The 12,512-nt window shown below is 38.4% G+C and overlaps 1 protein-coding gene across 3 annotated transcripts in view; it reads left to right on the forward strand.

The window, feature by feature from the left end:
* Positions 1 to 11,554, forward strand: part of LOC144005428 (zinc finger protein 385C-like) — a 35,712-nt gene extending 24,158 nt beyond the window's left edge. For 2 of the 3 annotated variants that reach the window (XM_077503586.1, XM_077503588.1), the window contains 7 exons: positions 4,571 to 4,722; positions 4,793 to 4,900; positions 6,852 to 7,017; positions 8,759 to 9,100; positions 9,204 to 9,424; positions 9,986 to 10,090; positions 10,403 to 11,554. In XM_077503586.1, coding sequence (XP_077359712.1) covers positions 4,571 to 4,722; positions 4,793 to 4,900; positions 6,852 to 7,017; positions 8,759 to 9,100; positions 9,204 to 9,424; positions 9,986 to 10,090; positions 10,403 to 10,633 — 1,325 coding nt within the window. In that variant the 3' untranslated portion in view covers positions 10,634 to 11,554. Of the gene's footprint in view, positions 1 to 4,301; positions 4,503 to 4,570; positions 4,723 to 4,792; positions 4,901 to 6,851; positions 7,018 to 8,758; positions 9,101 to 9,203; positions 9,425 to 9,985; positions 10,091 to 10,402 lie in introns of those variants that run through there. The other variant, XM_077503587.1, reaches the window with a different exon arrangement.
* The last annotated feature ends 958 nt before the right edge of the window (positions 11,555 to 12,512 follow it).

Here is a 12,512-nt window from a genome sequence, read left to right on the forward strand (position 1 = left end):
TTTTGTCACTCAATCTTGACCAGAAATGTCCTCTGTCACAAGTGAAGGTCATTTATGTAAGGACTCCACAGCATTTCGAGGTACCAGTGCTGGAAATTAGGCATTTTCTCTTTTTAACTTTTTTTTGTTTTGTTTCCAACGGAGAGCTGTGAAGAGCCGCCATCGGAAGTTTTAATGGATGTTAATTCAGCCCGCAGATCCTCTTGACTGACTTGTTTGCTGGCTCCGAATGTCAGCAGTGGCTTTTCAGTTTGACAAAACCGAAGCCTCATTCCATTATAGAGTAGAAAACATATAATTACTGTACATGACAGTCTTTTAACGTGCCGACTACAATATGGAACATAAAACAAGTGTTTGACCTGACAGATATATCAAAGCATAACATGTCATCACTAATAATGCAACTACCTACGAAAATTGTCTTCACAAATGCGTAGTGGCAAAAGTACTCACACTGTATCTCACATTTTTGTCAATATTTTATTCTATATTTTTATGTGCAACAAGGAAAAAATGTTGCTGAAATGTACCGTAGTCAGTGTAGAGCTTTGTTTTAGCTGTGTAAATTTACTGTCCCCTCAAAATAACTCAGCACATTATGGCTAAATCACTGGCAACAAAAGTGAGCACACCCCTTTGTGAAAAATTAAGCCCACTCATTTACCCCCTGTGGTGCCACGTGACTTGTTAAGTATTGTGAAGTCTCAGATTTTGAATGGGGAAGCAGGTGTGTTAAATTTAGTCTCATTGTCAACATTAAAAAGTAAAAAATCATCAGAAAATTAAATACTCAAGCGAATTACAGTATTGCTTTCCACCGCTGATGTTTTGAAATTCTCCACGTGTTTAGAAGAATCTCCCACAAAGCCGATAAGGAAATGAGAGCCACCGTGAGAGTGCTGACAGCGAACCAGACTCAGACGCATGATCGCCGTGAAAAGAACCAAAGCTGCCTTTTCCACCGATGCCACTACGCCGCCATGAAAGCTTCTCATTTCCTCTCCCTCTCTGGTGTTGAGTCACCCAGAGACTAATCTTGGAAATAATAGAGATTAAGCCTTTTTCACATTTTTTTTTTTTTCACGGTACTTTATTTTCCTCATAATCTTTTATACCCACTCCAAATGAGAAAACTGGCTGATGTAACCTACAGTCTATGAAAAGGATCCTTCCTGGATGGAAGAAGGGGGCAAATTCAGATTAGTGGTTAGGCGCAGTTTGGTATATTTATATACATTTACAGTTGTAAAGTGTTCCAGAATGTGCCATTCTGCTTTTTGTCTGTAATTTTGGCTAGTTTGGTGACAATTGATGAGGCTCGTGCGGTTTGTTTCTGTTGAATAATTGAGCTAGTAGATGCAATTGTTTATGTAACATGTGTTCATGATTGTGTACATGCCAGGAGCATGGCATTGATACATTATGATCTTATTTTTTTTAAGGAGGCATTAATTATTTTGCAGAGTTTTGCTGCTTGCTTATAGATTTTTTTTTCTTACATTGTATTTGTTCGAATTTTTCCACAACTGTTGTTTCATAGAAATGCATCATGGATACAAGTGACATCGTCAGCATCTTTTTACACTCACACCATCTTTAAAGAATTTTCAAAATGGGATCATCTAAGGCAGTGGTGTCCAAACTACGGCCCGGGGGCCATTTGTGGCCTGTCGTCCATTTTTCAGTGGCCCACAACATGTGCTAAAAAATGGCATTTGACTCAGTTCAAATAAAATAAACAAAACAAAAATGTTTGGAGGAGGTGAAAGTAAGAAGGGAGGGTATCGTAAAAGAGGTGCCATTAAAGGTTATTTTAGTTAACTAAAACTAATGAAAAAACTAAAACTAACATTCAAAAAACAATATTCTTACCGAAATAAAATAAAAACGAAAATGCTTTTTAAAAAAACTAAAACTTAACTAAAACTAACTATAATTATAGCAAACATGTCCTTCGTTTTAGTCTTTGGTAATTAATTTAATGCACGAGCCTTTGGGGATGATTTTAAATGTGATTTTTTTAGTAGATTTATTTTGATATAAACCGTAATAATGACGTTTGAAAGTATGTCACACAGAAGTGATGTCATCTAGCAGCAGCCAATAGAAAAGCACCTTCAGATGACGTTGCTCTCATGGTGTTTTTTAAATATTGCGCACAAGTAATACACATAAAAAAAAAAACTAATACTAATACTGAAACTAACAAACTAAACTAAAACTAAGCATTTTTTAAAGAACTAAACTAATAAAAACTAACAGAACCACCCTGAAAACTAATAAAAACTAACTAAAATGAAAAATTCCAAAACTATAATAATCCTACTGCCATATTTCAAATAAAATGGTTTATATACTGTAGCATTTTTTTCAAAAATGCAAAAGCACAAATAAATTATTTATACAATTTTTAAGACTAAACACAATTTATCTTCATAACATTATGTGGCCCTTGCGTCCTTCTGATTTTCTGTATGTGGCCCTCAAATGAAAAAGTTTGGACACCCCTGATCTAAGGTCATCACAGAGCAAATTGTTGCTCACCTTAGAAGTTACACTGACTGTCCACATTATATTTCAAACTAAATAATCTACCATGCCTTGGTAGGTGTTTATTCCCTTCCTTGTGATTTACTTCCTTGCTTGATGATTGATTAAATCCCACTGAACCTTTTCATTATAAGTTAACAGCTCCTAATGAAGCTGTACGACAACAAGTTATTATTTACAGCACTGTTTAAAAACCCCCGTGGTGTACATTCCTAGTGCAAGTGTCTTAAACGAGTGTTCCAAACAAGCTGCAATGATGCTATCGTGAAACTTAATGGACACTGTGCCGTCTCGTCAAACGAGTTGAGTAGAAAAGAGTTGCGAACAACCGCAGATGGTGCAAAATGCCATTAATCAAACATTTCACACTGCTTTGTTATGTGGCCAAAGAGATTAATGAGATCCATTACAGATTTGTGCTCGAGCGGGAGTCATTGTCAAACCCCCCGCCAACCCACATTGACGAGGGGATAAACGCAAGTGGATACATCTGAGCTTCTTTCACTCTTATATCTGAAGACTTATTAATGTGTGTTCATTAATAGTTTAAGCTGTCTCGGGTTTTTAAGACTCTTAAACAAAATCTGATGAATTAAACTAGATTAATTGACATGCTGATGCTAATTCTTGAGTTTATAAACCTGCTTCATATCTTGAAATTCACATTTTCAACAGGAAAATTGCTTGCACTTTAGCCGTTTACAAGGGATTTGATGATAAATGACTACACGGAAAATAATCCATCAGTCATTTTTGTGATATTTTTTTTTTTTTTAACACATTTTGAATGAGATTGTGGAACTTTCTTACTGAACTTCCTGAACTCTAAATCATAAAAGTCGCCTTTGCTACCCTGTGCTAACTTGGCTAACTTGTATGTTGGATTGGCTCGCCTGTGAGCAAACCTCACCTGTTTCCTACTTTTGCTAGCATGTATGCTAAATTTTCTACCTGTGTGCTAACTGCTAGCCCATATGACAAATTTGTTATCCTGTTTGCTAAAGTTGCTATTAATATGCCTTAGCTGTCACGTTGGCTAACTTGGTTAACTTGTATGTTGGATTGGCTCGCCTGTTAGCAAACCTCGCCTGTGTCGCTAGCATGTATGCTACATTTTCTACCTGTGTGCTAACTGCTAGCCCATATGACAAATTTGTTATCCTGTTTGCTAAAGTTGCTATTAATATGCCTTAGCTGTCACGTTGTGCTAACTTGGTTAACTTGTATGTTGGATTGGCTCGCCTGTTAGCAAACCTCACCTGTGTCCTACTTTTGCTAGCATGTATGCTAAATTTTCTACTAGCCCATATGACAAATTTGTTATCCTGTTTGCTAAAGTTGCTATTAATATGCCTTAGCTGTCATGTTGCCACTTTAACCAGTAAACTAGTTAAAATTAGATCAGTAGCGCCTCTGCCAGATACTTCCAAGTACTGCACTCTATTATCCTTGCCTGGGTTCTCTTTCAAATAGAATATAATTACATTTTGTACATCATTGATGACTAATATCTTAAATGTTTACCCGGCCCCTCACACCTTTGTATCATACCGCGTGTAAATGTCAGCGCTCTAATGTTTGCCTTGGGTTTAGACCAGGGATGGGCAATCTCGGTCCTCGAGGGCCGGTGTCCCTGCAGGTTTTTGAGGTTTCCGTTTTCCAACACAAGCTGATTCCAATCAACGAGATCGTTATCCCTCTTATGCAGAGCTTGCTGATGAGCTGATCATATATCAGCTGTGTTGGAAAACGGAAGCCTCAAAAACCTGCAGGGACACCGGCCCTCGAGGACCGAGATTGCCCATCCCTGGTTTAGACAAAGGTCACAGTGTGTGTAAAATATGAGCAAGCCTAATAGTGTTCAGGCCAGTGAAGTGTGACGAGATAGTCATGCGGAATGACTTGTCATTTGCTGCTATTTCTCATTGATTTTATACAATCGTTGCCAGGTATTATTATCTTGTGTAGCTTAGCTCTGAAATGTCAAAGGTTTGACTATTGATGTTTTTCTTTGCAGGTGCGCTGTCCCACAACCAGGTCCACCCACTCCTGGGTTCCCTGCCACTGCGGGGCCGAGCAAGCCTCCAGCCGCACAACCACCTGGAGCACTTCTTGCCCCTCAGGATCAGCACGTCATCGCCACTCAGCCTATTCCCGCATTTCAACACGGTGAGAGATTCAGTAGCCACGTGGATTATCATTTTTGGATCATGGACCGAAAATCCATGCGTCTCCACAGATGGATCCGGTGCAAAAGGCGGTGATCAACCACACCTTCGGAATCGCCCCGCCGAAGAGAAGAACGACTATCACCTGTAATATTTGTCACCTGCGCTTCAACTCCACTGTAAGTGCCCTGCTCATATTTTTACATGCCGTATGGTCCGTACACTAAAATATTCTCGAGGCAGCCTTTTCTTATCGTTCCTCCATTTTACTGGCTTCTGAGAGGAAACCAATCAGCGTGTTCGTCTTGCCTCTCCTTATCGCACTTTCCTTTTCACATTAATTTAGCTACCTTTCCTTATACAGTTCATTTTTTTTGTACATATTTGCATTTATATTGTTAGCTAGTGGAATAAAGGCCACTCTTTTTTTTGCAAGTACATCCTCATTCCTCGTCTGCCTCTTTATTTTTCGTGGTCTTTTCAAACAAGCATGAAGAGGTCTAGAGTTCAATTAACTTCAGGAAAATGTACTTTATGTACAATAATTTTCACAAGGTATTCTTAAGTGCCTGAAATTGGAAACAAGTAAATATACAAAATATGAAAGAAGTATGTTAAGTTGATGCACTCTTGTTATATATATATATATATATATATATATATATATATATATATATATTAAACAGTCTGAACTGATTATAACCCCCAAACAGCTTTAACCTAACCTCTTCATGTTTAAAATATTGTTTACGTTAAACTTCCCTTTCCTCCCTTGCATCTCACTACTTGCCTGCCTTGCGCACACCCACTTGCTCAAGATATTCAAGATATTCAAGTTACAATTCACCTGATTGGTCTGTGTATTTCCGATGTGCGTATATTTATGTTCAGTATTCTATTTATTTATTTATTTATTTATTTATATATAATTCATTTACGAACAGAAACACAGATTCAAGTATGACTGCAAATTCCCAAAATGTTGCAGTCGGTGGTCAATTTTTTCTTTTTCTTTTTTTTGTGCCACCTAGCTAATAGGCACACCCCTCCTTGCTAGCTGAAGATGATTCTTATTAGAGTGTATAGGGCTGGGTGGTTATTGACTCCTACCCGATTTTTTTTTTTCTTCCTTCCCTGCAGCCATATATCATGTTCCTCACTGGCTCGCGCCGGGACACTAACAACATGGCTTCAAACAGAAATGAAATCATTTACAAAAGCTGAGTGCTGATTTAGCTAAATTTAGCATGTTTTCTGACCTCTTTGCAAAAAATGAGCAAAATTGTTTTCATATTGTTCTGTGTATGACAAGAAAGGAGCCTGGTGAAAGGCAAACACGAAGTGGATCATATGAAACATTATTTGACATTAGTTGAGTTCCTATCATGCCGAACGACATTTTGTAAATATGTCTTTTACTCATAGATATGTTGCGCTTTGTTAGTGGCATTTTCTAAAAAAGAAAAAAATAAACCAAGTAAAATTGTATTTTTTGTGGGGAAAATAATTTTTATTATTATTTCTTTTAGGTCTTATCACCCAGCCCTAGTAGCCATACAAAATTAACATGCCACACAGTCTGACTCCATAACGCTATGGCTAAATGGCTCGAGGATGGACATTCAACATGCGCTAGTTGTCCAGCATTTAACCCCCGTGTGTTTCAATTCTCTCGCATGTGCTGCAAACAGATTCTTGCGCCCTCTCTCCAGCCCGTGCGGAATCTGCATGCTTTCGCAGGGGTGAGCTCAGAGGTCATGTGAGTGTTCACAGACGTGGGGGCAATTTATGTCACACTGAATCAGCGGAGAGTTGAGCAAATGAGCTCAGGACGATGGTCATGAGATGCCACGACTCCGAACGGGGCTCTCATTTGCCGGGACGTTGACGATCTGGGGCTTCTTCGCAGTCAAACGTCGACAGTTATCATTTGTCTCTCAGCTCCGCGCTTGCATGCGCAAAGCCGAAGAGATGGAGCAGATGGAGCGATTACACTTAAATGATTTCATGCTGCCCCTCACTAATTAAATCGCCCCAGTTATACGCTTATTCTGCTCTTGTACAGTAATATTTTGTTACTGTACTAAAGTACGTCTAAGTACATCCTTTTTGCATGTGTGTCATGACCAGAACCAGGCCGAGGCCCACTACAAGGGCCACAAACACACTCGCAAGCTGAAAGCCATTGAGAACCAGAGGAACCGGCAGAAGAACAAGCACAACCCGCCCGCAGCGGAGAAGGAAAAAGGGACGACGGGAGGAACACAAACAGAATTGAATTCAAACGACAGAACAGGTATTAAAAATATAGGCGGTGGGGGATGAAAGATGAACTGCATTATAAGTACACCTGCACATTGTGCACAAACTAATATCCATATTTTCAAAAACACCCCCCACCACTCCCTCCTCTAGGTGATGAGTAGTAATTGAGGTAGTCGACTATAAGATGCTCAGTCTTGTAGCTGCCACTGCTGACTGATTAGCAGTTATTACCTGCCCTGCAATCATAGCCTCTGTCGCACAGCTAATTACTCCCATCAAGCACAGACGTCCCGCAAAGAGGCATTAGAGCAGGCAAATAGCACCTGAAAAGCGATGTGGTTTGTACTTTTCAGAATTGGCGCACCTCCTTTTGAATGGACGTGTAAACCCTGACACATTTTGGAAATAATTATATTGAAAATAGAAAAACAAATATCAGTAGACATTTTTTTTTAATAATAATTTAATAATATGTCAATTAAATGCACATTTTGTCTGCTCATGTGCCATGTAAACAGCTGAATTGAATGAATTAAACAAGTGAAAATAATAATAATGATTTAAAAAAAAATGCATTTGTATTAAATTGACATTTAAATGGGAAGTCAACCAAAAACACTTTCTATGTTATATGTTAATGATTATTATGTTTGTGGAATATGAATTAAGCAGCAAAATCCACCCGTTTTGATCCATCTCATGGGGCGGCCATTTTGCCACTTGCTGTCCACTGAAAATGACATCACAGTTGTTCCTCAGGTAAATGACCAATCGTGGCTCAGCTTGCAAATGTCACATGACCAAACTCAGAAAAAAAGGTGAGCCGTGATTGGTCGTTACCTGAGCAACTGTGATGTCGTTTACAGTTGACAGCAAGTGACAAAATGGCCGCCCCCTAAGATTGATAAAAACAGGTGGATTTTGATTTTTAATTCATATTCCAAAAATGCAATAGCGGGGACACATTTTATTGTGAAAACAATTTAATAAGTAAACATAAAAACCATTGAATATAAAGTAAATGGATAAAAACATAAAACTAAGTTTTCTCCTTCACACTCTAAAACGAGAATTGTTGTGCCAATTTAAGATTACAAATTAAATTGTTGACTAACTTAAAAAAACCCAGCTTCAATTGGTAACACACGACTGAATTCCAAAGTGAATATATTAAGTTTAATTAATTATGAGTTCATTCAACTTAATGTATTCACTTGAATTAAGCTAATCCAAAGGTAATCCAAAATTATTATATTAAGTTTATTTAGTCATAATTATATATTTTGGATTAACTTAATTCAATCGTGTGTTACAATTGAAGCAATTTTTCTTTAACTTGGTCAACAATTCAATTTGTAATCTTAAATTGGTCCAACAATTCTCTTTTTAGTGTATAATTAATATTTAATCAATATATTCTTGTAGTGCAGTCAGTACAGCATTTCTTAGATCAGTTTTTCTTGATTCTGCATGACTACAAATTTCTCAATTTTTTTTTTTTTTTAAATACTGTCATCCATTTCCTAACGTCCACCTAATGATAAGTTCCAGCGGTTGCCATGGCGCTAGATCGATGTGCCGTTGGCCGAACGAGGTGAACGAACGACGGCGACGGCAGGGATGATTGATGGGCTGAAAATACACAAATCAAGAATCAGATCTGGTACAAATATAACTGATGGACGTCAGTCACATCAGTCAGTTTGGGTTTTATCGTGTCAAATGCACCAATAGTGGATAGTCACTCATATTTGTGATGCTTGTGTGTTCAGATTCAAGCACATCGCCACAAGTGGAAAAATGCCACGGGAGCTCCCTGGCCCCCGCACCCTCCACGAAAGACACCACTACAAACCACTCTCCTGAGCCGTCCCAGCAATTCCCTCACAGCCCTCCGCGTCCGCATTTAACAGAAGAGGAGACGTCTACGGAAGGCTGCGAAACACCTCCCGCTTCGGCAGCACAGCTCGACCCCCAGGTGACCCCTGCTGTCGAGGAACAAGAAGACGATGAGGTGAAGGCGGACGACAAGGAGGCCAACAAAAAGCAGCTCCACTGTCCCACATGTAAAGTGACGGTCAACTCCAGCTCCCAACTTGAATCTCACTGCAGCGGTGCGTATTGAACATTTTTTGGATCAATTATGCGATATGGGGTCATTTCCTACTTGAGTCCATGATTGTGATCCCGCGTGCCCTCGTCTCCTTGCTCCACCAGGCTCTAAACACAAGCAGATGCTCCACAGCCCCAACAGCAGCCAGTCGCACCGCAGGGCCAAGACGACGTCCTCGCCGAGACGCCCCCGCCGAATTATTAAGCAGAGGATGGGCGCCAAAAAGACCGGGGCGGCAGCGACCGCGGCGGCGGGCGTCACCGGCCAGCGTTTTCACTGTCAGCTGTGCCAGGTGGCCGTCAACTCGGAAAAGCAGCTCAAACAGGTAGACGGCACGGAGAATTTTGGACCAAATACTTTTACTTTTACAAGAATGCTTTGTTATTGTTTCATTATATTACTATTCGTGTCGTGTCTGGATGTGGATACAGAGACCACACTAATCCATGTCAGGCGCAAGGCAATGCTCTTGCATCATTTTGTTTGTTACCAAAACGGCAACTTGACTGCTTAATGTTGTTTATTTTGTGTTGATTATTATTATTATTATTAGTATTATTATTATTATTAGTATTATTATTAATATTATTGTTGTTGTTTTTTGTTTTGTTTTGTTTTCTGATCAGGGGCAGATACCACAAGTTTTACTTCTTTATGTCCCCTTTCATTTCTTTTTTTTTTTTAATAATGAAATAATGTTTTTTAATTGGGAAAAAAAAATAATTGAAGTTGGGCGTGCATTCAAAATTAAGTTCACCTGTAGAGGATAGAGGTTATAATGCATTTTAACTTCCTCCGGGAATTTCACCAGAAATCCCAAAATGTCATTTTCAACCCATCATAAATCATCCAACTTTTTATAATGTCATCAATATGTGTTTAACAGCACATGAACAGCAGGAGACATAAAGAGCATTTGGCCGGGAAGCCAGTGAAGGTGAAGGCCAAATTCACACCCTATCATAAACTGCAGCCCAGCACTGCGTTAGCGGTAAGAATTGTATAAGCACACACACACGCAAACTTGTGAGTTTTCCATTCATTTCAATAAGGAACAATGATTTTGAGATGCTTTTGTTTTGAGTTACAGAAGTAGTCATAGAACCAGTGATAAATTTTTTTCATATTTTTCATCACAAAAATTAAACAAAAACTAAAATAGAAAACATTCATTGAGACAATGACGATAACTAAAATTGACTGACAATTTCGCCAATGACTAAAACGAAAATGAGAACACTGATAATGAGAACAAACGATGCCCCCTGCTGTCCGTTTTTGAAAGCCGTCCCTTGTGTTGCAGACGAAACTGGCCTTGCAGAAGCAGCTGTGCAAGGCCCTGCCGGCGGGGTTCCTGACCAGCGCCCTCAATCCAGCCGCCCTGTGCACTTTGGCATCCTCACCGCTGGCGCTGCGGCTGCCGCAGGGTCCCGCGGCCATCTACCACAGTCCCCTCATAAGCCCCGCCCTCTTCAGGCCTGCCCCGGGACCCCTCAGGCCCACGCACCCGCCCATTATTTTCTCTCCTTATTGACATTGAGGACAAACCGACACATCATGCGCACTGTTGAGTGCATGCTCCCTGGGGTCTGAACCCTACTGGAAGCCATAATAGTGAATAGATTTTGTTTTATTTATGAGAACAATCTGCCATTACACAAGAGTGTGCACATGTTAAACTTCTGTTGCCAAATTTGAGAGCTTTCTAGTTGTACTCTGGGAAAACTGTGTCATTCCTGGATTAGTTTCTATGTATATATCATGGTTACTGAGCACAAAGCAAAAAAAAAAAAAAAAAGCGGAGTCACTTTGCATTGTATGGTCGTCATCATCAAATACATTATGAACGCTGTTCATTTGTCTCTGTCTTTCTCTGACTTGTGCCATAAAACAAAGCCAAGAACTTTCACCATACTAGGTGAATGCTTTTTTATTTCATTTAATAACAGTGGAAACTATATTTGACATAAGCCATTAAAGCAGGAGTGGGGAACTTTTTTTTTTTTTTTTTTTTTCAAAATTCTTCAAATACTTTACTTTTATGTACTTTGCGATGCTTTTTGTGAAGACGCAAGCTGAGAAAAATCCAATTTCATGAGTCATTATCTGTCGGTAAAATATTTTTTATAGCTTTTTTTCGTCCAGGCGTAACTGTTCATCAAGTGCAATAATGTAGGCTACAATGTGATAAATGTGTTCAAGTGTGTGTAATGTATTCATTTGTATGTAGTTGTGGTTGTGTTTATTTCTCCTGCATTGAAACAATCAGTAATTTAAAATCTATTATTATTATTTCATACACTGTAAGTTAACAGTAGGTGTGGGCACGTGTACTGTATTTTGGAAAACATTTGCTCAGATCAGCCATGGAATTCTAAAACCTCATAGAAACTGTTCAATAAAACGTTTGACCTACAAATGTTCATAATGGTTCACATTAAACACTTGTTTGACATCTTGGGCTTGTTTTTATGAATTTAATACAGTATGTAAGGGAGGACTTTCTAAAATGGCCACTTAATAGACAGTAAAATTGTTCGCCACCTCTGATGTTGATAAAATAGTGCAGGGTTGAATGATATGCAAAACCATGCATACATTTTCTATATTGCTTGTCCTCATTGGGAGTGAGGTGGGGAATTTCAAATAATTAATGCACACAATCTAGAAGTGTGAAAATTGTCTTCTGTCTAAAACTAAATGTCACTGCAGCTGCAATGAAAATAATTCCTTAATATTTAAAATATCCCCCAAAATGTTTTTTTCCTCTCTTTTTCTTCTCTCATGATAACAAAACTCACACATCAAATATAACAGATAAAATACGTTTATATCAGATGCTTTACTTTAGTAGGTTTTTGCTTATATGTCTTGCTTGTAATCGGTTGAACATTTTGTTTTATTGTTGACAATTTTTAAATAGTAGTCATTGGTTAACACACACAACTCTTTTACTAAAGGATTTATAGCTATCTAGAGGAAGAGAAAAAAGTGAGCAACGTGACTCAGCAGAAATAACGTTAAGCTAATTGCTCTAACCAGGGAAAAACATTAATACAAGTTTTTTTTTTAAATTATTATTATTAAATAATTGAGGTTGTTCTTAATCACTCAGCAAAGCAACTAACCTAGTTCTAACATAAGCAGCGGTAATTAGAGTAACAGTAAAGTGGAAGTTATGAAAATGAAAAGTAACTACTATACTAAGGTATTTAAGTGTGAAGTATTCAGTCAGTATTTAATATTTTTAAATATGTTTTTCATGTGTCTGAATATTAAACAGGTAACTTGCATTGCACCAATCAGCAAAATGTACCTATGGCAAAGTGTACAGGATTAATGGTGGTGATTAAATCCAAATAAATTGTGTTTATGCCTAAATTTTCCTCCTTTGTAATGACCCAATTGATATG

The sequence above is a fragment of the Festucalex cinctus genome, chromosome 17 (assembly GCF_051991245.1).
Source record: "Festucalex cinctus isolate MCC-2025b chromosome 17, RoL_Fcin_1.0, whole genome shotgun sequence".
In the NCBI taxonomy this organism is placed as follows: Eukaryota; Metazoa; Chordata; class Actinopteri; order Syngnathiformes; family Syngnathidae; genus Festucalex; species Festucalex cinctus.